The sequence below is a fragment of the Ostrea edulis genome, chromosome 2 (genome assembly GCF_947568905.1).
Source record: "Ostrea edulis chromosome 2, xbOstEdul1.1, whole genome shotgun sequence".
Lineage (NCBI taxonomy): Eukaryota > Metazoa > Mollusca > Bivalvia > Ostreida > Ostreidae > Ostrea > Ostrea edulis.
In genome coordinates this window covers 69,133,750-69,158,632 of record NC_079165.1, presented here as the reverse complement: position 1 = coordinate 69,158,632, position 24,883 = coordinate 69,133,750, and the positions used below count along the sequence as shown (strand labels likewise).

Genomic DNA, 24,883 nt, shown 5'->3' with positions numbered 1-24,883 from the left:
AGACATGCACCTAAAATGCATTTGTCTTATCAAATTTAAGTTTCCCGGTGTTGTAAGGTAAATTTTATGAGCTGTCGAGATTTTTTTCTTACAAAACTCGCGTGATATCGATTTTCTAAAGCAAGAAAACGGTAACATTTCGTTATATTTTATTCAAAATGGACATTTCATTCTATCTTTTTTTTTTATATATTACATGTACAGTTGACATTTGAAAGAAACGATTCTCTACAATTACTGTCATTGAAAAAAGTTTAGATAGATATAAACGATTGTCATCGAAATGATATTATGTACCTTTTCTTTTGAATTTAAATATAATTTGGTATCAGACAACGGCCAAAAGAAAAATGTCCCCATTTCATTATTACCTTATCACTTACAAATGTAAGAACGTCCTATTCCTTATTTTACAAATGGGAAAAAGTATTTTGCTGATATAAGAAATTTCTTTAGAGTTCATAAAACACTTTTAATCGAACGGTGGTCACAATGTATTTATAAGGAAATTTTATCACTAGACTCAATTAAATTCGCTGGGGCCAATTTTTGGGGATTACCAAGATTTTATAGTTTCGTTGGGGGTACGATGTCTGTACACTGAAATATCATATTAACGACTGTAACCAGAAACTATGAAATGCATCAATGTAAATTATAGAAAATTAAAATTCAATGCTGATTATCTTCAGTTTATATTGTCCAATGATACTTTCGTTACTTTAATTTTGAAATATGAATCAAATTGATGCTAAAACCAGCCATAACATCTCAGATTCATCCATTTTTCTGTCAATATTTAGTCCTTGTTGATTTTTTTATGAGCACCATGCCTCGCCAAGAAAAAAATTAAAAAGTGTACTTAAGAAACATATTTCGGAATATAAGTAACGCGCTAAAAAAAATCTTGGAAGTACATATAGAAAGTAGCACATGGCGCCACCTATCGCCCAAAAATAAAATTATTCAGCTCAACCTGCATTAAAACACTTGTTCGTCATCTACATGTACTATTTTGTCTTTCAAACACAATTACATTAATTATAGAATTATTCTTTCATATCATAACCGTTTTCACGAACACTGGTTGGGCCTTGGAGTAACGGTGTGTCGTGCGTTTAGTGAACAGAAGATCGATCTGAATAATGATTATTATAAGCCATCGCTGCCATGCTTAACAACGTTTATGTCGGACCGCATTTTCCTGTGACGACCTCTATATATACAAGATAAGATAACCGACTCCGGTTCCTCATTGTGTTGATGAATGGTAAACCGGAAATGTGCTTGTTTTGTTAGGAAATGTCTTAAAAGATTTTCCAGCCATTAATATAGTCGTACAATATTTAGTAAGATCCATACGATACGCACATCGTTCCCATTCATGAGGAAATGGCTATCAACTGGTTGAAATATAATGTAAAGTATGCCGGCGTGAAGATATCGAAGGCAAACATCATTGGAAACGTAAATATATATATACATGTATATATATATATATATATATATATATAGAGAGAGAGAGAGAGAGAGGTAAAAAATAAAAATGAAACACGAAGACGATTAGTAAATCTTTAGCGCTTTCATGCGAAAAGTAACTATTATATATATATATATATATATATGTGTGTGTGTGTGTGTGTGTGTGTGTGTGTGTGTGTGTGTGTGTGTGTGTGTGTGTGTGTGTGTGTGTGTTGGTCTACCTACATTTCTGAGGTATTATATATGTTAACACACCAACAGACTGAGGTATGTGTGAAATACCGAGGTACATTTTCCGTGACCTCGGAATGTATACCTCTGTTTTGGGGTATATATTCTATGGTGATTGCGTGGTTTCAATATCTCAGTTACCTCGGTATGTCGTCAGTTGGCTGAAAGGTGTGTGACCTGCCTCATTCGACTCATATTCTACCACTTTCAACTTTTTACACACGCTTTGCATATCCTTTATCGTGATTGGCTGATTTTTGATTGGTTGACTAGCTAAAACTCGGAACTCGTTTAAACACTTCTAGACTCCTCGGGATTTTACGACTTGGATCACAACGAAAACTTTTAAGGTAAGACTTTTCTGTTGACATATTTATAATGTAAGAACACATTATATATATATATATATATATATATATATATATATATATACCTTATGTACCTGTGACAAAGATTTATAATTCTACAAAGTTCTTAAGATTTTATTAGGAAATCCACGCATTTTATCGTACAAAAATGGCGTTCTGTTTAAACAAACAGCTTTTGAATTTGAAGAATATTGTTAGAAGAAGATCAAAACAATATTTGAGATCAGTTTTAATCAAAAACTGGAGTTGGTTACGGTATCCTTCGATTTGTATACGTTCAAAAATTTTCTCTAACGAGAAAATTCGGACGGTGAATAACGAAATAAAAAAAGTTTTCTTATATTTCTTATAGAATTTTAAGAATATGGTATATATATATATGGTACTGCCATAAAATCTAATTTCTAGTCCGATTCCATTCCAGGCTCTTGATAATGTGCAAGTTTGGTATATTTGTTCTGCATTCATCAAGTTATTCAGTTCTTAAAGAGTTTATTTTTACTGAGGATTTTGAAGTTAATTTTTATGACAATGGTTTCTTATACATTTTTGAAAGTTACACTTCGTTTGTTATGTCGAAACTGGTCTTGGAAGATCAAGGGTATTTTCTTCAAATTATCAATGTTCGGTAAGATTGACTTGTGGAAGAAAATATTTGAAATACATACCTTGAAATCAATATGTCTTTACTTCAAACTGTTATACTGAATTCACATTAAAATTTGCATTTTGAAAAATCAGTGTCCATGAAAATAGCCAATAGTGCATTTGAGATATCCCTATATTATTTTAGTGAATTATCAAATACAATTTCTAAGCAAAATTTTCATATACAATTTAAGGTTATGCATTTGTAAATTCAAATTCCAAATGAATTTAATTTCAAATAATAAACATGGAAAATGCTTAGTTTATATGCAGTGTATGGGGAATATTGATGTATGTGTGTTAAAAATGACAAACTGTTGGGAATTAAACAGCATCTTTGACCTCTGGCACTAAGTTGTGCGTAACTATATAGATTAAATATTTTTTTTGGTTGAAAGTGTCGTACTGTATAGACACAGCCGGCACAGACCCACGTTTGGGTAAAGACTGATGCCAAATATTGAAATGATTAAAACACTTGATCAATTTTTCTACTTATATGTACCCAAGTTTCACCATAACCGTATAGAATTAATTTTTTCAAGGGTAGAGCTTTGATTGGATATAGCACAAGGTCATAATTTTGATGATCCTGGGTTCAAGACTAACATTAATTTGCCAAATCAGACTTTTCAGAGTCCTATATAGTCAATATTCACAACAAGTATTGAGACAGAATATAGAAATTGTAATTTGAAATGGTTAGTGAAATAATAAAACACAGTAAGCCATATGATAATAAATTGTTTCTGCCAATTTTTCTCTAAATCATTTTCACATGAAAAAGTTAATTGATTTAAGATCTCTCTCTCTCTCTCTCTCTCTCTCTCTCTCTCTCTCTCTCTCTCTCTCTCTCTCTCTCTCTCTCTCTCTTCCCCAAATACCATTAGGTTGTCGTAATCTGTCCAGAATTATCCGCTGGTCAGAATTACCCGAACATACCCTATGTTTCGTACCAAGAAAATAGTCTAATATAAATATTTATACATAATATGTAGATCTATAGCATGATCAAGACATTTCATAGAGAGAAGAAAAAAATCAGTAGGGTAGTCTCGTACTAAAATTGTGTGTGAAAGTGGGGGGGGGGGGGCTCAAAAGAAAAACGTAAGATGAGGAGATAGCAAATCGTAAAACTGTAATTACATGTAGATCTAGTTGTGTGTGATTTTGTGAGGGGAGGGAGTCATTTCATAAAAAGTTATTTGAAGCGATATATAAATGTGCATATATATCAAACCACGGTCAATGTACGATTCAGTTCTATCATTCTGACTGGGATGAGATTTGGTAGAATGACTATACATTTACAGAAAGGAAATTATAATAACTCAAAATGTAAAGAATACTGAAACTGATGATATTTTACAGGTGTCTTCCGGTGCCCCCTTAATTCCTTGTATTTTTAAATGTTCAATTTCATGGGTATTTCGGGTGTATTCTACACAAAATATGTAAATACAGAGTATTTTTAATTCAATGTAATACATAAGTCTGATCTATATGTTTATGTGGGAGATTTGCCATGTGAACATGATAAAAAGCGTAAGGTCTAAGCTAATGAATCATCCCTTGGAGCGAAACGTCCCGCATTAAATTTGGTCCTAGTTAGTTTTTTTTTAATTGGTCCTAGTTAGTTTTTTTTTTAATTGGTATAAATTAAATTATTCTAGATTTATAATTCATGATATTCATGTTTTTCACTGATTATCTACACGTTATCACTTAAACATGAATGTATGATAGAAAAATTGGTAGGTGAATTAATTACGAGGTACTATGGACGATCGGGTTCGGGATAACAATTTTGGCGTAGCTTTTATTGATGGCGGGACGCCGTGCCGCGGGTTAGACCAAAGTGAAGGTTTGTCCAGTTCAAAATATGAGTACAGTCTTGTAAATGATAAAATGTTTTTCAGTTTGACAGAATAATGCATATTAATTGCCTGTCTAGTAATAGATCATAAGATGTAAAGGTCTGTAAATTATACTGCTTAGTGTTAGTTTAAATCTCGTGACGTCACTGGTTTTTGGATACATTGTATGTCATCACATAATACATATGTAATTTGGTGCTTTAGATCTATATAGATATATATTTGAAATGCAATATGTATCATCCCTCCTTAAATTGCCTTCGTCCTCGAAGACGCGGCACAGCCCAGATTCTTTTCCCCTGGCAGGACTTTCACCTGCAAGTCCAGGGGTGGTGTATCTTAATACACGTATCAACACTTCGCCGCGAGTAACGTCCCTTTGCGGGGTCAGTCAAAGGTCAATCGGTGAAAAACTAAGTTTTCCTTCTTTACCTTACCAAATGTACGATGTTATTACTTTGAATTTTAGCCAATTACCAAGTTTTCATACAAGTTAATGGGTTGCCCCAATCTGGGGCATTATTGTAGTTGACTGTAATTGATGGCAAAATAACAGATGTCAAAGCTACAGATAGGAAAATTACAAAGGCCAACGTAGGGAAATAGGATTTTTATCCGGGAGATGGCGGACAAGGGACGTAACTTTCGCAAAGTGTTGATACGTGTATTGTATTTAAACCTTTTCGATTTACGATAATTAACTGTATCCCATTTCCACTTTTACTGACCATGTAACATGTGACAGCGTGGCGAGAATTTCATCGTAATCGAAAGCAAGTTTTTTGACTATTTCTACCTACGTGGCTATTGATAGTTACCTAGGTATTTAAACCTACTTTAAAGGACACATCTCATGTTTTCAAAGTATACAATATTACATGCATTTTGTCTTCTTTATGCTTATAGTAATTAATTCTAATAGTTCGTTCGCCGAAATTTTGCGATAATTAACCACAATATAGACTTAAATCTAAGCCTTGATTTCTCAAAGTCAAGTTAATTAGGTAGGTAGTCACGTGGTACAGTGACGTCACATGCGCCCTTCGGATTGTGAAAGTACTGCGAGATATTATTAAAAACTCAACTTTTAGGGACCTAACTTATTTACCATGGGCAACATTTAAATCGATGTTGACAAATTGTCTGAGTTTTATATGTGTTCGCCACCAGTGCACACATATAACGATGTAAATACCCAAATATAGCGAGTAAAGCGTGAATGAAATCGGCAATATTGTGAGTAAATAATGTTTATATGGGTCGCTGTCTACAAACTGTTTGGGGATGTTATTCCTTTATACATCTGTAATTGATGCTGTTTTTCTAAAATAAACAGTGCAATCATTATTTATTTTTGGATTAGACAAATTATGATACGTTAAATTGTTGACAACTAGGCCCTATGCCAAGCTATTGTCACGCGTGCATTTCGGAAAGAAAGAAAAAGACAACACACACAAATCAATAAAAATATTCAAATTTAAAGTGGTAATCACATTATTTTATTTTGATAAAGCAATCTTACTATTTTTGAATTGTAATCTACACGTCTTTAGGAAGTACGAAGTGGGAGCACGGCGTTATAACCTACTGACGCACTCAAGATGCTACGAGTTCATTAAGGAAATAATTTTATAATTCAATTTAAAGTTAGGAAATACAATATTCTATTATTTGTATAATTAAAAGTTAAATTATTTTGTATCTTTAATTTATTTTTCTTGTTTGTAAATCTACCAGTTGGTAGAAGTTACATTGTATCGTCGATATATGTTGTTACAAGGTGAAGGTCAGTTGATCTGAGTGTGTATTGAATTTGAAGAGCAAAACAGAATGTATGCTATAGGCCTACCAGTGCTTATAGCTTTGATATATCCATTTTCTCGCAGTTTATCAGGGTCTATGCCCAAGCGGTGTTTGAAAAGGTGACTGGGTGTGTTTTTTAAGGTAAAGTTCTTGCTCCAACAAAAAAATTATCCACGTCTTTTTTCTCGTACCTTTCTTCGAAAAATAGAAAAATACTCAGTCTAAATCCTTTCTACCGACAACTAGTACACTAGAGCACGGCACAAAACATCTTAATGCATTATTATTTACAAGCCGTTAACAAGATAATTGGTTTTTTGTCGATTAAATCTAATCTGTTTATGAAATGGCTAATAGATGTTTTCAAACCCGTGGGCGCATATGACGTCACACATAATGGCGCGTAAACTAGGAACGAAAATATGCATATCGCAAGATTTGAATTTCATCGCTTTCAAACTCGAAAACTACGCAAAATATTTCATTTAAAACACATTTAAAGTAGTTTTAGGCATAAAAAGAGTTAATTTTGCTCAAAAAATGAAAAAGTTTAGAAACATGCATTGTGTCCTTTAAGTAGCTACTTCAACCTACTTTTACCTGTTTTTAAAAATATAAATAAATGATGATTTTAAACAGGTCAGTCGTTTTATGTATCATGTGCATGTGCACGGCAAAATTCAGAGTGTAAATTTGAATACTTTATGAGGGTGGAGAAGGTAGGGGAAATGCATGAAAAATCCCCCCAAAAACTTTTAATGTAAAAATGCATGAAGGTAAACTTTAAAATTAAAATAATAAAGATTTGTAAGACATTCTAGACTTCTTATCACGTAGCTTTGATCTTAATTAGCTCCTAGAAAATGGAACTGGGTGGAATTATTGATGCAAATTTGAAAGGTTAGAAAGTAATCATATTTTGCCCAATATTTTTGTGGTATTCATCGTCATTGTAAGTGAATCAAAAAATTTGGTACACACAATATTGCGCCGTTCCTGCGTTTGGCCACGAAATGCAAGTAAAGGAAAAAGTAGGTAAAAATAGCTACCTGGAGTAGGTTTAAATACCTTGGTAGCCATAAGTAGCTACGTAGGTAGAAATATTCTTTGGACTGGACCTGAATAAGTTGCTCAATAAAGACAACGATTAAAAAATCCTGCCCCTCTATATAGATGACCACTATATTCCTCCCTCCTTAAATTGTCTTTGTCCTCGAAGACACGGCACAGCCCAGATTCTTTTCCCTCTGGCAGGACTTTCACCTGCAAGTCCAGGGTGGTCAACAGCACCAAAAACAGGAAGGGAGAAAATGCAACGGACCAGACCGGGATTCGAGCCTGGTTCACCTGAATTCTCTAGTCAAGTGCTCTACCAACTGAACTATCTGGCCACTGGCGATCGAAACCGGCTGGCCGCTACATATAAAGACAGTGTATTTATATATTTATATACAGCCCAGTAGCTCAGTACTTTGTTACTAGCCTGAAAATACGGATGTATGTTTAATTGCTGGGATAAAATTCAGAAATTCATTTCAAAATTAAGGATGATATCTCCCTCATGCATAGCTCTGATCCTTAGACGAATTTGGCTCCATTTTTTGTGGCACTCTAGTTTTCCTCTTAGCTCTTCAAAATTTATTATTTCGAATTTCCAAAATTTCGGCTTGAGAATCACTGAAGAGACATTGTTTGTTGAAATGCGCATCTAGTGCATCAAAATTGGTACCGTATAAGTTTTACATAGAGGTGGAAGGATTTTTCGATCTTTGGCTTAATCTTATATGAGGATCTACATGTCCCAACAAAAGGATTTAAACGTGATGAATTACCCTTTAAACTGGAGAAATAACATAGAGTAATCACTAACTAGAAATTGATTGTTTCTTATCATTATCAGATTTCTGAAATGAATGCAAAAAGGAAAATCCGGAAAAGAAAAGTTGAAGAATCATTGCTGCTTAACTCTGAACAAAGAGAGTCTGATGAAAAGGAGAATTTTGAAGCAAAATTCATTAATGAAGAAATAGGTACATGTATTTGTATTAAGCAACTTCTTTGATTATCCAAGATTTTTCATTTATGAATTATAGTGCTAGGATCTAGAGAGGGCACACATATCATATGTTCAAAAAGAATACTCGCTATTTAAATACATGTATTTTTGTTTTGTTAGGGCAAGGTGTATTTGCCAAAAAAAAATTTATTGAAGGAGAGATACTACTAGAATATAGGGGAGAACTCATCGAAGGAGATTTTGATTTTGAAGATGACACATATGTTTTTCAATTACACTTTAAAAGAAAGCAATTTTGGTAAGTATAGAGGCTAGTTGCCATTCTATAGCTTTTTATGTCTTTACAAGGGGCAGTCTATGCGAAAGACGTCGGACCTGACCGATGTACAGTGCATGAGGTCCGATGCATCATTTTTTACACCAGACCGAAATGTCTGATGTCTCAGTGTCCGGTTTTGAACTTTACTATTTTGATGCGGAGTCATTTAAATATTTGTTATAAGAAAAAATAGCACACAAATCCAAATATGTAAATGAATGTGATTAAAACCGCATGGACTGTCTAAAGTATTATATGTTTCACTTTTTTACATTAGGTTTTTCGATCGTAGTTATACATATATACATATTTATTCATGTTGAATAATTCCCAAAATGTTGTTTTTTCCAAATTAGTACAGCATAAGGTAGCTTTTGAAATTGTTGTTGCATCACCATAACATTTTGATATGTTTTATGTGTTATGATACAATTTTTAGTTTGATAGCATCAATTTGACAACATGATACAAAAGAAGCCATGCGTTGATGAGTAAACAACAAACATTGTTTCAGTTTTGTTTTTATTTGCCACTGGATTAGTGATTTAATGTAATGGACTAGTGAATTTAAAAAGCTTGATTAGTCCTTGGACCAATGAATGTTGAGGAAAATTCAAATGCCTGTGTAAGCATGCTAAGGCATTGAACCTCATCTGGGTTGAAGGTGTGGACAGTATCATGACCTAAAGTAGGTCAAAGTGAACTGCTTTTTAGATTCTATAACTATCTTGATCATATCTTTCATGCTTTTAATCCACTGAACAGCCATTTTATGTATCATTTAATGCTTTAATTTCAATATTTTAATCTTTTAAAATTTGGATATAACTTGTGGCAGTTTCTTCAAAAAGTATGCTTTTAGCCAGATTTGTTTATTTCATTGTGAAAATTAATGTTGTTGATGAGGTTGTGTGTTTTATGATACATGTATGTTGATGCATAATTTTTATTATTACAGTCATTTTATTGACTTATTTTTCATTTAAACAGCATTGATGCTACCGAAAACAGATCATTTGGAAGATTACTAAATGATGAGCACAAAAAACCAAATTGTAAAGCAACGATAATTGAAGAAGATGGTAAACCCCATGTATATTTTGTTGCTGTCAGAGACATAAACACTGGGGAAGAACTACGATATAACTATGGTCCAGGAATTTATAGTTGGAGAACCTCTAAAACGGTATTTGAAACTTGTTTTCCATTATTTAACTCTTGAAAGAATTTTGGGTTTATAAAGGAATCGTTTTATTATCATGTTTGCCTATCTATCCATCTGGTACTCAAATTGCTAATTTGTAAATGTTCACATAGGGCTAAAAGTTTTGAGCTATCAACTGACAGTTTATGACTTAAATCAAGATTTTGCAAGTTAAATTAGGAGCTGATCGGTATTCTGCAACCGTAAATGTGTAACCAGGCTAGTTTTTTTTTAATGGGATCAAACACTTAACTTCAGTCAAAATAGTCAAGATGTGGACTAATCAAAATAACATGTCAGGTCTGTGTTTTTGACTGCATTTGTTATCAAGGAACTTTGCAAATATTGTAAGGAAATCAAAAGTTTTACTATTGGTGACCTTGATCTGAGAATGGCCTGTTAAATTTAAAATAAGGAGTCATTTGACGACTTTGTCCCAAAGTTTTTTTGAGCCCTGTTATTGAGGTCAGATTAACATTAAATGAATATTATACATGTAGTATTCAGATTTGTGCGTTTATTAGGCAAAAAGAAATATATGTTAGTTTCCACTTTCATCTCAATATTATCAAGGGTCGGTAGGTACATGTAGGTAGTGTGTTGTTGGGTTTTTTTTCTCTCTCGATTTTATAGGTTGAATTATTTTTTAATGATTCAGTATTCTACTATGCATGAAATGTATAATTTAGTAATCAAATAAAAGTTATATGATAAATCAAAACAGTTCTTCCTCTGTACTGTATACGAAAACTGTTCTGGTATTTTGGAAGTATGTGCATAATAGATAACTTAATAAGTCAATAAATATACTCTAGTTGTAGTGATGACATTTGCTAAATCTGTGAGAATGGGGGGAAAATATGTTGGGGTCGGCAGAAATTATTAGGGTCGGTCGGGAAAGTGGAAACCAATATATATTTTTGGGCCTCATAAAGAATGATGCATGTTTGTAGCTTTAACTCGGGATAGAGTGAAAAATATATTTCGCATGTATAATATGAATTAAGTGATAAAGTTTTCTGTCATCCAATGCAAATTTGAATTAGTGTCTTTTCTTCTTTAACTGCTTTATATTTACACTGTATATGTTGACATTTAGAAATGTATTTAATTAAGTAGGACTTAATTCCACTGAAGGTACTAAAAGAATAAAAACACTTCTATAGACAGTAATTCATAACATTTGTGAATGCTGTTAATGATTTTTTGAAATATTGTTTAGCGCCAAAGATGCAAAATAGGTGGAGACAAAGACTCTAAGCAAGGATCCACCAACAAAGATTCAGACTCTACACGAGGAGCCACCACCAAAGATTTAGACTCTCCGAGAGGATCCACCACCAAAGGTTCACATTCAGGCTCTCCGCGAGGAGTCACCACCAAAGATTCAGACTCTATGGGAGGATCCACCACCAAAGATTCACACTCAGACGCTACACAAGGAGCCACCACCAAAGATTTACACCAAGACTCTACACGAGGAGCCACCACCAAAGATTCAGACTCTACACAAGGAGCCACCACCAAAGATTCACACCAAGACTCTACACAAGGAGCCACCACCAAAGATTCACACCAAGACTCTGCACAAGGAGCCACCACCAAAGCTTCACACCAAGACTCTGCACAAGGAGCCACCATCAAAGATTCACACCAAGACTCTACACGAGGAGCCACCACCAAAGATTCACACTCAGACTCTACACAAGGAGCCACCACCAAAGATTCACACCTAGACTCTGCACAAGGAGCCACCATCAAAGATTCACACCAAGACTCTACACGAGGAGCCACCACCAAAGATTCACACTCAGACTCTACACAAGGAGCCACCACCAAAGATTCACACCAAGACTCTACACAAGGAGCCACCATCAAAGATTCAGACTCTACAGGAGGATCCACCACCAAAGATTCAGACTCTCCACAAGGAGCCACTACCAAAGGTTCACATTCAGACTCTATGCGAGGGGCCACTACCAAAGATGCAGACTCTATGCGAGGGGCCACCACTAAAGATTCAGACTCTCCACGAGGAGCCACCACCAAAGATTCAGACTCTCCGCGAGGAGCCACCACCAAAGATTCAAACTCTCCACGAGGAGCCATCACCAAAGATTCAGACTATCCACGAGGAGCCACCACCAAAGATTCAGACTATCCACGAGGAGCCACCACCAAAGAATTAGACTCAGACTCTATGCAAGGATCCACCACCAAAGATTTAGACTCAGACTCTATGCGAGGAGCCACCACCAAAGATTCAGACTCTACACGAGGAACCACCACCAAAGATTCGGACTCTACACGAGGAGCCACCACCAAAGATTCAGACTCTACACAAGGAGCCACCACCAAAGAATTAGTCTCAGACTCTATGCAAGGATCCACCACCAAAGATTTAGACTCAGACTCTATGCGAGGAACCACCACCAAAGATTTAGACTCAGACTCTATTCAAGGAGCCACCACCAAAGATTTAGACTCAGACTCTATGCAAGGTTCCACCACCAAAGATTTAGACTCAGACTCTATGCAAGGAGCCACCACCAAAGATTTAGACTCAGACTCTATGCAAGGAGCCACCACCAAAGATTTAGACTCAGACTCTATGCGAGGAGCCACCACTAAAAAGTCAGACTTTACACGAGGAGCCACCACCAAAGATTCACGCTTAGAAGGTATATAAATATATATGTGTACAGTGTATATGTGTATTTGCTCTTGGAAATGCAAAATTATGATAGAAACATTGACAATGAAATAACTTATTAAAAAGGCTTATATTTTGCATAAAAATATAAACATATGAATAGTAAAAGTTTTTTTCTTTTTGGGGGCAAACTGAAATTAATTTTGACAATTTAAATTTCTGTCATGGTCACCCAAATGGCGAGTCCAATTTTCCAGTGTTGACCAGTGAATTCTACATTATTACATGAATTGAGAATTGCTTTGTAAATATAGTTCTTTTCTGAAATTTATTCTCAACTTTGGTTGATAGATGTTGGGATGTGTCTTGCAAAAATAACGGTGATCAAGAAGGATGATAGTTTAGGAGCCATTTACCATATGAATGAAGAGGAATGTGTCATTGGAAGGTATAATTAAGTAATATAAAACGAATTTCTAATTTTTGTGTGTGTTATATTTGGAGATTTGACCACACAAATTTTTTTTCAATTGCTAGAATTTTTTCACAGTAAAACTTTTCTAATCCAACATTTTCTGGAAAGAAAATGTATGGGATAGTACATCAATCTATCATGCAATTTCATTTAATAAATAGGAGTATGCTTACAGTAATGTGAATATTTGTAATATACATTAAGAATTCATGATTATTGACTTGAAAACAATTTGACTAAACTTATATTTTTAATATTTTAGATTTAATACTCTTTTTATTGATTTGTAGTGGAAGAGAGTGTAATATAAAAGTGTCCCTAACAAATGTTGACAATATTCATGCAGTTGTTGCAGTTGACAGATTCAAGGTAATGTACTATCTATATGTAAATCATTAGATCTCCGCTCAGTGTGTGCCTTGTAGTGATTGGTCTTTCTGTCTATTTTTCTAATTTCATTTGTGTGGAGCAAACTTCACTCATAGAGTGTCCATGAGTAGAGTGTGCTGTGACTTTGAACCAATTTTATGGATCATAGGTCAAAGTCATAAACAACTTTTGTGTTGAATCCTTGTCCAGAGCATATTTTTTCTCTCCTTGACCCAATCTTTCTTATCCTTCACACATAAGAGTGCTTTTGGGAAGATTTTTAGTGCCCTTTAACCAATTCTATGGATCAAAGATCAATGTATGAAAAATGTCACTGTAAAATCCTTGTATAGAACATATTTTCTTTCCCCTTGGTCCAGTCTTTGCCAAAACTTCACCCACAGATTATCTCTGGGTTTAAGGGTGTATTAATATTAAACCAATTCATTTAAGATCAAAGGTCAAAGTTAAAAAAATTCTGTAAATCTTTATGAGGTTTATGCTTTCTCCCATTGGCCCAATCTGACTCATATTTTATCCAGAGTGCTTGATGGTTATGCGTTTGCATTGACCTTGAACTAATGTCACAGAGTCAAGGGTTAAAGCAGATCTCTGTTTAAAATCCTTGTCATGAGCATATTGTTCTCCCTGTGGTCCTATCTTCTTCTTCTTCCTGTAAGTACTGAACTGCCTCTGGCGTATTTTCGTACTGGCTCATATGTCATCCAAAAAGTGCCCATGGGTAAAATATAAGTCAGGAGTTGAGGTCATGTTCTTAATACATTCCTATATACAAGTCCATTTGATCCCAATGACCCTTACAAAAAAAGTGGGGCCCTTTGAGATGATCTAGTTTACATATATTTTTCTTTAGTAATCTAATTTGACTTCATGTACATTTGTAATAAACCTGACCAACATTTTTAGCAGTACTCTTTAAACAGTATCTCTAAAGTTCATTAAGTCTTACTTTGATTTTCCCCTACAATTTTACTAAAATGTATTTTTTTAAAAAATATTTATTTTTCTACTTTTATAAATTCCTCATCCTGTTTGTACAACAAATGCTTTATATGATCCTTTCTTTGATTATCCACATTTCCAATTTTTCAGGCTTCCGTAACAAATTTTAGTAAAAAGTTTCCTGTCATTCTCAATGGAAAACCAATTGAAATTGGCAAAGAATTGAATGATGGAGATATGTTGGTCATTGGTGGCAGAAAATTTTTATTCAATCATAAGAAAAGTAAGTACATTGTTATTTGATACTTGTCAAAAACATGATTATGAAACTTCAAAATATTTTTAGATTGGACGTTGTACAATATAGTTATCTTAGTTTGATGGATTAGTAATGCGTGTTCCATAGACTCTATGAAACTTATATTTAAGTCACCAGAAACACCTACCATTTACAGTTCAAGTTTTGAACCTTTATATTGATTATAAGAAGCAACTAGGCAAATCAAAGAGGTCAATGCTTGGGAGTTAGTGAAATCTCGGATATATGGCTGACCACGACTCACCTGTTGGTATTTCTGATTACTCTGTTTTTGTTGTTACAATATTAAATAAAAAAACAACATTTTAAATAGTTTGTTTATATTAATAAAGAGGTTCTACTTCAATAGCCTAATTTTAAAGATTTATGTGATTTAAATGATGCAAGATTTGAAAAAAGTAAACAATAGGACATGCAAGAAGTCACAAAATTTCAAACAGTTGCAAATCCCTCGTTATTTATGGCTCCGGTTGCATGCGTACATTCAATGTACTTATTTACACATAAACACTAATGGTGCTTTGTAAGATAGCATGTTTACAGATAAAATTAGGTATTCACATATATATATAGTAAATACTAAAAGTGCATGTTGAGGGACACATACTTCTGTATTAACACATGATAAATGGTAATAGAGTTATTTACACATGGTAAACATGGATGTTGCATGGTGAGGTATGATGTATGAATTAAATGCGAATGTTGCATAGTGAGGTATTTAATGTTAACACATGTATGGTAAACACAGATGTTGCATAGTGAGGTATTTAATGTTAACACATGTATGGTAAATACTAATGTTGCATAGTGAGGTATTTAATGTTAACACATGTATAAATACAGATGTTGCATAGTGAGGTATTTAATGTTAACACATGTATAAATACAGATGTTGCATAGTGAGGTATTTAATGTTAACACATGTATAATACAGATGTTGCATAGTGAACTATTTAATGTTAACACATGTATGGTAAACACTTATAGTGCATAGTGAGCTATAAATGCCCGAGGAATTAAATGTTTTTTGTATGCAACATGTTCAAATACACTTTCATTGTAATAATATTTTGACTTAATAATTCAAATGATCTCTTCAACATTGTTATTGAACTTGCAAAAGAAATACAGAGAGTATAGAGGAACAGTTGAAAAATGAAGTCATATAAATTTTAGAAATATTTCTTGCTAAATTTGAAACATTATTTTAAATCCATTTTATGGTTTATTTAGGTTGCAATAGTCACTGGGATCTTTTTGAGGACTCGTCTGAACATTCTGATCCTTTTGACCCAGACTATGAAATGTCAGAGGATGCAGACAATGTGACTTCAGAAGACAGTTGTGATGAAATAATTGAGGAAGAAGTTGAACATGTTTCAGATTCAGGTTCGGATGTTATTCCTTATCAAGGACCACTCCAATTTTTGGACCAGGAGGAAACAGTTAGTTCAACATCAGAGCTTATGGCTTTAAATTCAGCATCAAAGCACCAAAAGCAAAGAGCTACAGATTTTGTAATCAAGAATGACATCATTTCAAGTACCGTTAAAGATGTGGAAGTTCAGCAATCTGGGAATCAGGATGGGATTCGTGTTTGGGACAAGGTACACTATTGTGTGTACTGCGAAAAAGGATTCACCAATATAACTAAACATTATTTGGGAGTACATTCAAATGAAACAGATGTGCAACATATCAAATCTCATCCTTTAAAGTCCACCAATAGAAAACTTGCCCTAATGAAGCTGAGAAACAGTGGTGATTTTCAACACAATTATGAAGTGTTAAGAACACGCCATGGAACTTTAGTAACTTTTACTAGAAATTGGAATGAAACTTCTGCAGACCAATTTCTTCCTTGTCAATATTGTTTGGGATTTTTCCTTAAATCTTCTTTATGGCGACACACCAAAAATTGTCCGTTTGCTCCTGAAAGAAAAGAAAAATACAGAAAAGTATCATCACAATCCATGCTGCTTCTTCCAACTAGCACAGATGTTAGCGAAGGCCTAAGAGAAAAGGTATTAAACCGAATGTCTGCTGATGAAATTAGTATAGCAGCCAGGAATGATCCTATTATTGTGAGAGTTGGAGAAAAACTTTATCAGAAACATGGACACTTGACTCACCTCTATACATATGTAAGTCAAAAGATGAGAGAACTTGGAAGATTACTGATTTTACTTAGAGAAACTGACAAAGATATTAATTCTCTAGATGATGCAATCCATCCAAAGAAGTACCCTGCTGTGGTAAAATGTACAAAAACTCTATGTGGCTTTCAAGAAAACTCAAATTCATACAATAATCCATCCTTAGCACTGAAGTTGGGACATTCTCTTAAAAAATGTGCAAAAATAAAAAATTCTATAGCCCTGATTCAAGGAAATGGAAATTCAACCAAAGACGCAGAGGGATTTTTCACTCTGTGTGAAAACGAATGGACTGATTCAGTCTCAAGCAGTGCATTTCAGACGTTGGCATCAAACAAATTGAACAAAGGTCATGGATTACCTCTCGCAGAAGACATCCAAAAAATGCAAACTCTTCTGAAGGAAAAAACTGAAGAGCTTGTTATTCAGCTACAAAAATCAGTGAAGAAATCTGTATGGGATGAGCTGAATCAAGTGACATTGGCCAGACTTGTGATGTTTAACAGACGCAGAGGTGGAGAGTCAGAGAGAATGACACTTGCATCTTTCTGTAAAAAAAGGTCAAAGAGTGACTCACTAAAAGAAATTGAAGATTCCTTAAAACCACTTGAAAGAATCCTCTGTAAAACCTTTTCAAGAGTTGAAATTCGTGGAAAAAGAGGACGCATGGTCCCAATCTTAATAACACCAGCACTAGAGAGGAGCATAGTTTTGCTAAATGAAACCAGGGAACAGGCTGGAGTAAGTAAAAGCAATCCTTATGTCTTTGCCAGGTCAGGCTTCAGTTCCCTTAACCCAATCCGAAGCTCAGATTGTCTTCGAAAGTTTGCTGAAGAAAGTGGGGTTAAAAACACTCAGAATTTGACTAGTACAAAGCTGAGGAAACACGTTGCTACAGTATCACAAATTTTAAATTTAGAGAAAAGTGACATTGAAATCATGGCAGGTTTCCTTGGACATGACATTAGGGTGCACACATCATTTTACAGGCTCCCAAGCGATACATTACAGATTGCAAGAATGGGAACAATTCTGACTGCTTTTGACAACGGAGAAATTTCAAAGTACAGTGGAAAATCATTGGACCAAATTGCCTGTGAAGGTATTTTTTGTTATTCAAAAACAAAATTGCTTTAATTATTTGTGTATATAGGCCTAATTGGTAATGTCAGAGCTAGGTTTTCAAATTATAGACCATTGTGGTCAATATTGGTCACATCAAAATATGGAAAGTTATATAGTCATATATTTGGAAGTTTTAAGATTACCCAGTTGTGAATTTTCAACCTCTTCCATGAAACTAACAGGTCATTTTCAATCAAAAATGATTTAAACCTCATATGGGTAGAGGGCTGAACTGCTCCTTTTGAAGCCCTCTCCTTAGGAACTTGTGGGTTGCAGAGACAAAATTTCTTATTTCAAAATCGTCTTCACTATTTGACACAAAGTGCATATTTACAACTAGCAAGTGTGCCTCAACATAAATGTGAAATTCCTTATGATAAGGTGTAATATATGCATAGTTGAAGAGTATGCTATCTTTAACATCTTTGTTATCAAGACTGTAGGAGACACACTGAGTGCATAGTTATATATATAGATGTAGTTTAAACAATGTGACAGGTCTTGATTTATATTATAAATAACTCTGCCTGAGGTGGGGATTATTCTGTATACATCTCTTGATCCATGGTAATCTTCATTGTCAATTATTTTCATATCATTTTTTTTATTGAAGACATTAAACTTGGCAATGAAGAAGGTGAAGAGGATATGAGCAGTAGTGGAGAGGAAAGTGATGAAGACAATTGTCACAGAGGAAAAAAGAGGAAGCTGAATCCTCCAAAAGGTGAAAAAAAAAAGATTAAATAAAAGTTACATGCAGTACTTTAAAACCATTTGTAAACTTTGGCTTTCAGCCAAAAATATATTGTAATGAAAAAGAACTGCTATGCACACATATTCTGTCTTCAAAAAATTTCATAAAGTTTGTCCTCTTGGATTCAGGCCCTGTGTTGGGCTGAATTGGTCATTGTTTTAGCTCACAAGTAAGCTTTTCTGATAGCCTGTTGTCCGTCGTCTGTCTGTCTGTAAACTTTTTACATTTCCGACTTCTTCTCCAGAACCACTGGGCCAATTTCAACTGAACTTGGCCAAAAGCATCCTTGGGTGAAGGGCTTTCAAGTTTCTACAAATGAAGGGCCATGTCCCTTTCAACGGGGAGATAATCACAAAATGCAAAAATAGGGTGGGTCATTTAAAAATCTTCTTCTCAAGAACCACTGGGCCAGAAAAACTGAAATTTACATGAAAGTTTCCTGACATAGTGCAGATTCAAGTTTGTTAAAATCATGCCCCTGGGAGTTGGATGGGGCCACAATAGAGGATCAAAGTTTTACATAGAAATATATAGGAAAAATCTGTAAGATTCTTCTTCTCAAGAACCACTGGGCCAGAAAAGTCGAGATTTACATGAAAGCTTTCTGACATAGTGTACATTCAAATTTGTTTAAATCATGGCCTCCCGGGGGTAGGATGGGGCCACAAGGGGAAATCAAAGTTTTGCATACAAATATATAGGGAAAACCTTTAAAAATCCCCTTCTAAAGAACCACTGAGCCAGAAAAGCTGATATTTACATGAAAGGTTTCTGACATAGTGCAGATTCAAGTTTGTTCAAATCATGGTCCCCGGGGGTAGGATGGGATCACAAGGTGGGATCAAAGTTTTACATACAAATATAGGGAAAATCTTTAAAAATATTCTTCTCAAGAACCAATGAACTAGAAGAGTTGAGATTTACATGAAAACTTCCTGACATAGTGCAGATTCAGGTTTGTTCAAAGTATGGCTCCCAGGGGTAGGTTGGGGTTACAATAGGGGATGAAAGTTTTGCATACAAATATATAGGGAAAATCTTCTTCTCAAGAACAATTTGGCCAAAAGAAGTTGACATTTACATGAAAGCTTTCTGACATAGTGCAGATTCAAGTTTGTAGAATTCATGGCCTCCAGAGGTATGTTGGGGCTACAATAGGGACTAAGGTTTTACATGCAAATATATATGGAAAGTCTTCAGATATGGGCCAAGGTGACTAAGGTGAGCGATGTGGCCCATGGGCCTATTTAAAGTTTATTACACTGTGTACTCTTATATTCTTTACCCTTGAACTTTTGTATGAATGAGCTGCATGAATATAATAATGATCATAAGGTCGTCACCAAACTAGTTTTGGTGACATGAATCGAGAGCCTAGAGTTCCAAGCAAAGTTGGGTGACAGTTAAGGTCCAATGGCCTCTTGCTAACATTAAGGTCACCTGAGTCACTACATTGATCTCTTGGAATCCTTTTCTGTCTGACATTTTGTATGAACATAATTATCATCTGATAGTACTGGACCAGAATCGATAGGAAACAGGTAGCAAAATGGTTCATTTCATGCCATTTTCCCTCTTTCTGGGCCTTTGGTTGGGGCAAAAAATGATGCACTCTTTACAAATCTTGTATTTCTGCATACATGACTTTAACTTGAAGGGGAAAAAATACCCCAAACATCTTTACTTCTGGAAAACATGCAAAAAGTCACTTCACTATACACTGCAGTGAAATTGTGTAGGTTTATTTATTGGTAGTATTTTGTTGAATCTGCTTTTAGAGACCATTTTCAAGCATTATCTGTATCTTTGAAGTTTAGAATGGAATTTTTTTATGTTTTTACATTAAAATCCATGGGTTATTTATATTGTTAGAAGCTGCAGAGAATGAATCTGACAGTGAAGAGGACAATGAGAATGCACATGGCATGACTAAGAAAGAAAGGGAACATGGGAAAAATACAAAAACAGGTATGAAAACAGTAGATTTTTATGAACCACATTTCATTTTCTTAACAATCAAAGCAGATTGGTGGTTTTTATTTCTGTGAAGTTTCATTAAGATTGTCGAAGCCATCTGAGTGAAAATTCACGGACAAAATAATAGGTCTAGCAGTAACAATATATAACATTTTTGTATTAGTTTTCGCGATATGTCACAAATTTGATATTTTTCACGATATACCCAGAAAACTGCCTTTTCAAACTGGAAACGATTATAATGTCTCTATGAAACAGTTATATCACTCAGGAAACAGTTATAATGCCCTCCAAAACAACTATATCATCCCTCATGTGCATGAATTCTGAATATCAATTAGAATAGGTTCGAAATTCAAAACTGTGGTTGCTATATGAATGTAAACGGCTAAATTCAAACTCTTCGATTTGTGCATTTTTATTCAGAGGATTTGGATAATCTAACAAAGGAGAAAGTTTTTAGCAAACACTATGGAATTAATTAAGTCAAGTTTGGCCATTTTACAAAAAATTCTGTGAAGAAACTCTACGTTTATACTCAAAGGGAAAAACTGCAAGATATTCTTAAGCTATTTTATTGAGGATAGCATAATTCAGATGGGGAAATCTATGCAAAAAGAAGCATTATTTCCATAAGGTATGATCTTCAGAAACATTTCTTTAAAAGGAGAGAAGTCGATGTGTAAATGATTTAGATTTTAAAGAAGCAAAAAACATTTCTGGCCGTGTGTACAAAAATTTCCATAAAAGTTTCGGCTGGTTTGAATTCTGAATATCAACAACAGCCGCGTTAACATACATTATCATTATTATCATGATTTGTAAAACTAACTTTTCCACTTTGGTCAAATTTTGCATTAGGGCTGTTCCAGAAATGATCAAATGGGGGGGGTCGGGCGGCAAATGATATTTTTTTGTGTGGGTGGTCGTATTTTTTCATATTTTAATTGGTCCGTGGTTGGACTGTTAAATTTTTTTTTATTATGGGTAGTGGGTAGTTTCTATTGTTTTATTTTGTGCCACGTGGGTGTTGAGTTTCAGAATATTTTTAGTGTCGCTCTTGTCGTGTTGGTTACAAAACGTCGGAGGGAAAATTGAAAACGTGCTTTCGAAATCGGAAGTAACATAGAACTATTCGAGTTGTCGCTCTTTGCAGCGCATAACTTTCCATTACGGCACTCTTCAAATTAGAGGCACGTTTAGTAGGGTCCCTTTGGACGTGATGGCGGCGAACTCTGTTCTGTAGATTATTACAGTTTACAGTGCATCGATTTTGGGAATATTTTGAAACCAATAGGTATTCCGTTTTCTAATAAAAATAAGCAAACCTTAGTTGATTTATACGAGGGTACCGATGCGTTATATTTATCAGTCGGTGTGATGGTGATATAGAGGCCTCCGGGCGCGGGCTCCATTAGAAGACGAACGATTCGTGGAAAAACATATCCATACCCATTTCATGATAATTGCATTGTTTGGACTCCCAATCTTTCCAACATTCCTGCCGTAGATGTCTTTGATTGTTGATGTGACATCGTTCCTTCAGAACTACTGTGATACAATGTCGCACAGGCATTACCGCGTCATTGACTAGAATGTTTGTCCCGAAAACCTCGCAAGATTTGTACCGTTTTCATTTTTAAAAATATTTTTTGTGGTGGGTCTGGTTAGTTTTTTTTTTTTATTAGATGGGTCATTGTAAAATGAGTTTATTAATTTGATGGGTCATGGGGTAATTTTTTATTATTTTTTTTTATGGGTGCTTGGTATATACAAAAGGTGCCTCCCGACCCCCCCCCCCCCCCCCCCATGTATTTATTTCTGGAATAGCCCTTACATTCGTGTGTCAAATAATGTATGATAAGTGTCTTAATGAATTAACCTCTTTGGTTTTGTTCTTTAAAAATGTTATATATTATACCCCTTGATGACTGGAAATCCCTTGAATGTTATGTTGCCCTCTGCCTATGGCATTGGGCAACATATCACCCAGGGCTTTCCTTTTATTATTATTGCACTTTATTTTCATATATTTTGATATAGAGGCATGCTTGTTTTCTTAAATTCCTGTAAAACAGCAATCAATTGAAAAATGATAGTAAAATCTTAATTTTTCTACTTGGAAAATAATCCACTAGCTAAAATGTGCTGGTAGTGAACCCAGTTAATTTTGATCCCTGTTGAGAAATAAACTTAACTGACCCTCTGCTCAAGAAAGCTAGGGTGGAGGAACAAACACGTGTACATATATTTATTGACGAAAAGATTAAACAAACTTTTGCTCTTTTTTTAAGGCTCCTCAAAGAAACCAGGAAGTGATGACCAATACGTGAAAGGGAAACCTAAAAGAGGTTTGTAAATATTTTTAAACAATTACCACATGCACAGAGAGTAAAAGCTTACCTTAATGTGTGCAAATATTTTCAATATTAGTCAATTGTAACAGAGTATTTCTTTCTTTTGTACAGTGCCAAATACACGGCATCAGTGGACACAAGATGAGAAAGCTGCCCTATTGAGAAATTTTAAGAAGCCTATTTCTTTAGGAAAAACACCTGGCCAATTGGATTGCTTAAATGCTATTAGGCAAGAGACATGTTTAGCCAAGTTCACTTGGAAACAAATAAAGTTTGCTGTAAAAAATCTCATTACATCTGAAAGAAGACAAGTGAAGAAAATGACAAAACAGGTGTAGATTTCTTTACAAAGGATGCAAAAAATATCTTCAAAGAGATGCAACTGGATAGGTGATGTAAGAGATGTAACTCAGATGATTTAAAAGATGTAACTTAGAGAAATGATGTAACTTGGATATATTACTTTATTTTCATTTCACTTGTACCATAACTATTTTCCCCCTTCCTGTCCTTATTCTGTAATGTTTTTTAAACTGATTTTTTAAATTTTGCCTATTGTGTTTTGGTACAAGTTTGATCAAAATTGGGGAAACTTCCTTTGTAACTTCATTATATTCATTCCAGCGGAACTAATTGGTAATGCCAACTTGATGCAACCCGTGAAAAACTTTCTTGCAAGCTGGTCTCTTGGAAGAGATCTGCCATGAATATGTGTTTGTCCATCTTTCATCCATCTGTCCATTTGTCACACTTTAGTTAAGTTTTAAAGAAATTGTAGAATATACTTTTATTGAATTCCATATGCTGATACATATTGGTTAGTGTTATTCAATTGCATGTTAACTTTCCTTTGGTCTTAACCTTACTTTTCTTGAATTTGCATTTAGTTCAGGATCAAAGAAACTTTAAGATATTTCTAGGAAAACTCATACACTAATACATATTGGTAAGAGCTATTCAACTGTGTCAAAAATCGTTGGTCTTGAGTTCAATGTTACTCATTTTGTGTTTAGCTTAGTTTTAAAGAAAGTAATCAAGATTTTTTTCTTCAAATTATATATTAGTAAGAGCTATCCAACTGCATCAAAATTTTCTTTACCTTGACCTTCCGTATGACCTTTACCTCACTATTCCTTAATTAGTAATTAGCTCATTTTCAAAAAAAGTATTCCGGATATTTCTATTAAAACTCATACACTGGTACATACTCATGAGAATTATTCAATTTAATATAAGTCTGACCTTAACCTTGCAATTCGTCATTTTACATTTACTTAAAGGATGAACTTTAAACAATTAAGTTATTCCTTCTTTCATCATATATTACTATAAGCTCAGACCAAAGAAGCAGGATATTTTTTTTTTCATTTTACAATACAAATGTACATTGGGTGGGACATTCATGTTTCTAGTTCATTGATGTTTTAGAAATGTGAAGCTTTTCGGCTTACCTCAGATAAAATACTTTGAAATCGCCATGGACTGAGAAACAATAAAATAAAGTTTATTCTTATATCAGTTGTTTTAATGCATATTTTTTAAGAAGGTTATGTTACATGGAATGTAAAAATGAATTGAATCTTTGAACACTGGGTCCTTTTGATGTATGCTGTAGCGCTGTAGACAATGTGTCCTATGTGTACATTTATATGCATAGAAAGTGTACATATATAACATTTGAGAAATGAGTTAATTTGATAGTACATACTAGTCTGAGTAGCAGATATTGTCACTTAAATACATCTACAAGCTATGGTAAAAGAAACCATGCTAAACTATT

The 24,883-nt window shown here is 34.3% G+C and overlaps 1 protein-coding gene across 3 annotated transcripts; it reads left to right on the top strand.

The window, feature by feature from the left end:
• The first annotated feature begins 1,783 nt into the window (after positions 1 to 1,783).
• Positions 1,784 to 24,863, top strand: LOC125677269 (uncharacterized). 3 transcript variants are annotated; one of them, XM_056157086.1, is made up of 13 exons: positions 1,784 to 2,063; positions 8,313 to 8,442; positions 8,589 to 8,727; positions 9,739 to 9,934; positions 11,175 to 12,633; positions 12,957 to 13,053; positions 13,371 to 13,449; positions 14,563 to 14,695; positions 15,968 to 17,992; positions 18,629 to 18,739; positions 20,642 to 20,737; positions 23,041 to 23,097; positions 23,215 to 24,863. In XM_056157086.1, exons 2-13 carry the CDS (start codon positions 8,322 to 8,324, stop codon positions 23,439 to 23,441), a joined length of 4,740 nt encoding a protein of 1,579 aa, XP_056013061.1. In that variant the 5' UTR covers positions 1,784 to 2,063; positions 8,313 to 8,321; the 3' UTR covers positions 23,442 to 24,863. The 3 variants fall into 3 exon arrangements, with proteins under 3 accessions (XP_056013061.1, XP_056013060.1, XP_056013058.1); XM_056157085.1 differs by lacking the exon at positions 1,784 to 2,063 and adding an exon at positions 3,852 to 4,593; XM_056157083.1 differs by lacking the exon at positions 1,784 to 2,063 and having other exon boundaries at positions 7,993 to 8,442.
• Positions 24,864 to 24,883: the final 20 nt, after the last annotated feature.